Source organism: Arctopsyche grandis, chromosome 9 (genome assembly GCF_051622035.1).
Source record: "Arctopsyche grandis isolate Sample6627 chromosome 9, ASM5162203v2, whole genome shotgun sequence".
NCBI classification, from domain to species: Eukaryota; Metazoa; Arthropoda; class Insecta; order Trichoptera; family Hydropsychidae; genus Arctopsyche; species Arctopsyche grandis.
In genome coordinates this window covers 7,453,141-7,457,491 of record NC_135363.1, presented here as the reverse complement: position 1 = coordinate 7,457,491, position 4,351 = coordinate 7,453,141, and the positions used below count along the sequence as shown (strand labels likewise).

The following is a 4,351-nucleotide window of genomic DNA, read 5'->3' as shown; positions in this document are numbered from 1 at the left end:
AAATATTGATGGGTAGCACTATTTATATTTGTTAATTGGGTAAATATTAAAAAAAATATTTATTTACAATTTGCATTGATTGTAAAATCGTAGACTAATATTTTATGGCTTAATCGAATGAAGGTGTGGTCCATTTAGTTTTTAAGTTTCTTTAAGACACATGTACACACACACACACACACACACACACATACAAATCACATTAGACATACATATATTTATATTATTAAAATAATTATTATGATAGATGTGTTTATGCATCTCAAAATGGAATAGAATGTGATTTTGATATTTTATATATCAATCGATGAGCCATTATAGATCTTAAGACTTATATATGTATGTATGCTCTCAAAAAAAAGAAGTATTTTATATGTATACAAAAATTAATAAGTGTTTTACTAAAATTTACACCTAAGTTAAATAAATGTATTGATGTAAGCAGTTGTAAGCATTATTTTTTTTTTTTGTATTGTTAAATTTAAATTAATGTATATTGTGACTATGCGTGACAAATATTATTAACCTGATAAAATGTACTATCATTATTATTGTATTTTTAATTTTTATTTAAACGTGTTGGAAATTCATTAAAAAAATTTTGAACTATGTAAAAGATGGCGTTAATTAATTGTAATTATAAAACTATTATATTAATTTTTGAATTTATACATTGATTTTTTGACAATGAAAAAGCTATATTGTTGTGTAATTATGTAAAAAAATTATTAAATAAAAAGAATCATGACTAATGAATATATAAAAGAGTTTCTTTAAATTTATAAATCGGTAATATTTAGAAATCAAATCTATGAATGTTCATTTTTTTGTTTTTACAAGACTTTTTTTTAAATTTATTAATAGATTTTTTTTCCCACTATGCAAATCTAAGATTTAAAATCGTCAAATTTTGGTATTGTATTTCACGGTACTCCAACTTAGACCGTAGACTACAAAATTTTCTGAAAGAGTTCTACTTTTTACATTTTTGTAAAAACTTTAATAGAATTAGGCGATTCGATTAATAAAAAATAAAATTTCATCGAGCATTTGTTTTAAATCGTTTAATTTTCATACACTTTTAATCAAATTAAAATGTAAATAAAGGACAACTATATATTTAGAATTTCAAAATGGAGTCAAGGATTGATGGTTTGGAATACATTTGTGGAATTGGTCGTTGGACCATTTGAGGTTGCATCGGAGTTTGTTCTGGTGGGCATGGAGTTTGAGGATTCTGGATTACAGGATATTGGAAGTTTGGAGCAGCTGATCCTATTAGGTAGTACGATTGTGCAGGGATCGCTTGAACGGATTGGGGTTGGAAAGTTTGAACTGGAGAATAACTCAAGTGTCCAGGTGAGGATTCGGGAGTTAGATGTAAAATATTCGATGCCTCCGAGTACTAAAATAGAATGTTATTGTAACAATGTATATTTTACATAGAAAAGCATTACATTTGATATAATTTGTAGTTAATTTACCTGAACAGCAAGCACGAGGCAGGCAACGGCCAGGCTGATGTTTCTGAAGTTTGCCATTTTGCTGTGTTTCTACTTGTATTCGAATTACACTGTGTTGACAGAATGAATTCAGTGGTAGTGTGATGCTCTTTTATATGCCAATTTTCTAGATACTGTCAATATGCATTATCAGCAAAATCAATGAACTCACGCACGTTAATCCAAGAACGTGTGTGATAAAATCATAATATTACTTTTTATGTGATTTTATTAACTTCTGTTAATCTTTTAGTGTTTTATTGATTATTCTGCATCTTATTAATATTAATATATAATTTCGAAAGAGACTTTGTAAGTATGTAAGGTTTGGGTGGTTGAGTCTGTGACGTTATCGAAAAAAACTAATTTTCTATGACGACGATATCGATTCCATTTTCGATTTCGGTTCCGTTTCCGGATTCCTTTTTATTCCCAGTTCCGGATTCCTTTTTCAATTCTGGTGCTGGATTAATTTTTCATTTCCAGATCCGGATTCTTTTTTCAGTTCCGTATCTCGACTACTTTTTAAACTTGTCATAATATCTATACAGTAAGTCCTCGACTTACGTTCGTTCCAATGGTTTTCACGTAAGTCAAGGAAAATAGCCTAAATTGAGCAATTTTTGTAATAACATTCAAAGGATAGATGAAAATAAAATGTACATTCATACAAACATACATTCGAAACATAAAATAAATTATTATTTATTCGGATACATCGTACGTTCATATATATACATCTATTTTTTCAAAGCGTAAATTCTAAGTTCAAACTACATACAAATTAAAGTATTGGTCCAGTATTATTTGCCTTGTAATTTTTTTAATTTTCTTTATAAATCAATTTCGCAATACACTCATTCACTGATTATAATATTTTCGCCAGGTAATCCCCTCTCGATATTATTTAAATTTTCAGCCACCTTCTTGATTGTTCATTTTCTTGCTGTTCTACCGAAAAAGAGGCTTATTTTCTCTGGTCATTATAGTGGTTCCATCAAAACTATTGTAAACCAACTCGCTAATACACTGTCCACTTCTTTAGTTTGCGTACTATTGGGGAGTCAGCTTATTCCATATATAACTCATGGTAGATATTAAAATTTCACTCAAGGCATCAACAAAATTTTTAACAGTTTTACAAATGTCTCACTCTTTCCAGAATTACGTTAACGATTTGCCGTTTTGTCCATCAATAGCTATAATTGTCTGCCTAGCTGTGTTTCGTAGGTAATGGTTTTTAAATGTACATACATATGTACATATGTATACACCTTGATCCATTTGTTGTCTACCATCTTATCACCTTTTCATATTGTTTTATAATTTCAACTTTGGTCTCCATACTAATGGGATGTTTCTTTTTATCATTATTTCCCAAATCACATTTATGTTTGCTAAACATGATCAGGAGATATATTTTTATAATGAGAAAGATGAAAAAAAAAACCCAAGCACGACAAAAGTTTTAATATAAGAAGAAATCTATACTATAGGTGAAAATTCATTGAAATGCACGTTTTCTTAGCTTCGATTAAACAAAGGACGTCCCCAGTTCCTTGTCAATTCGTACGATCTTATTATTTCAACAAGTTTTAACTACATTTCTTCACTGTCAAGCAAATATCACCGAAAACACTCCAGGGGGTGATCTTTCGGACTGCATGCCTCAGGGATGGCTAGGCATGCTTGGTTTTTTTTTGCATGCTAAAGCAATCTAATAAAAAAACACGTACCGCGTGCCTCTCAGTGTGTTTTCGCCCTAACTCTAAATTGAGTTCTGTGCGTGTGTAAATTTTACACTGTAAAAGATGCTGGTAGGGATATTTCAGTGTTATTTCTCTCTCACATATGTGTATAGTGTAGATAATATTTATTTTATATAGTCGAATTCATGTAAGTCGATGACTTATTGTAACTTGCAGAGTGTAGTGTTTCAAAAACAAATATTTCAATTGAAAAAAATAATTTTATTTGCATTAAATGTAATATTTATGTATTATAAATATAATAATTATAATATTGTATACTATAAACATATTAAATCCGTTTTGAAAGTATAGGCTTTGGATAGTAAACAGACTCTGATGTCGGAGAAGAAGTCAGCGAATACCCGGTCTGGCCTGGTCTGCATTGATTGTTAGATGGATAAGAATAATGAGAGGTTGGCGAAGGTAAAAGTTTATATGCTTGTGGTGATTGTACTGGAACAGCATGATACAATTGCAGTAATTGGGATTGCGGTTGATAGAATTCTTGATACATTCCGGATTGAACGGGCGGTAGGAGAGGAGTTTGAGCAGTTTGCTGACTCGGTGTGGGCTCTTGTTGCTGTCCAATCACCAAGGATAGTTTATCGTACCATGCATTCGGTATTGCTGCACAGCACACCTATAAATTGAATTAATTATCAGATAATATTACAAACAATGATTGTGAAATTAATGATATAATAAAGTACATAACATTACCTCAGTATAGCAAGCCATAACAATGGTTACAAGGATTATCTTGTCAAAGTGGGCCATTTTTATTATTTTTGATGATGTTAAACTAATGTTGAAGCAATATTATATTGCCAATTGAAATTTAGCAAGCATTTATATATATGAAAATGTCAGGTGTTTTCAACCGATAAAAACAGTTTGATTAAACTTTTGATAATTCAATGAAATCAAAATACATGTTGTATGTATGTATTGTATATTAAAATTGAAGATTTTTTGTTGGTTGAAAAGTTGAAAGCAGAGGTGAAAAGTTCTATTAACTTATTCAATATTAAATTATAATAATAAGGTAGAAACTGTGATAGATTTGAGGTTTATAATACATACAATACACGAATAATT

The 4,351-nt window shown here is 29.8% G+C and overlaps 2 protein-coding genes across 2 annotated transcripts in view; both read right to left on the bottom strand.

The window, feature by feature from the left end:
• Positions 1-1,016: 1,016 nt before the first annotated feature.
• LOC143917012 (uncharacterized) lies at positions 1,017-1,610 on the bottom strand. Its single transcript, XM_077438372.1, has 2 exons — positions 1,485-1,610; positions 1,017-1,405 (listed from the first exon to the last, which is right to left on the bottom strand). Exons 1-2 carry the CDS (start codon positions 1,539-1,541, stop codon positions 1,121-1,123), a joined length of 342 nt encoding a protein of 113 aa, XP_077294498.1. The 5' UTR covers positions 1,542-1,610; the 3' UTR covers positions 1,017-1,120.
• A 1,831-nt stretch (positions 1,611-3,441) lies between these two features.
• Positions 3,442-4,351, bottom strand: part of LOC143916525 (uncharacterized) — an 80,871-nt gene continuing 79,961 nt past the window's right edge. The window contains exons 2-3 of the mRNA XM_077437664.1: positions 3,974-4,055; positions 3,442-3,893 (exon numbers count right to left, since the gene is read on the bottom strand). Coding sequence (XP_077293790.1) covers positions 3,543-3,893; positions 3,974-4,030 — 408 coding nt within the window. The 5' untranslated portion in view covers positions 4,031-4,055 and the 3' untranslated portion in view covers positions 3,442-3,542. The remainder of the gene's footprint in view (positions 3,894-3,973; positions 4,056-4,351) is intronic.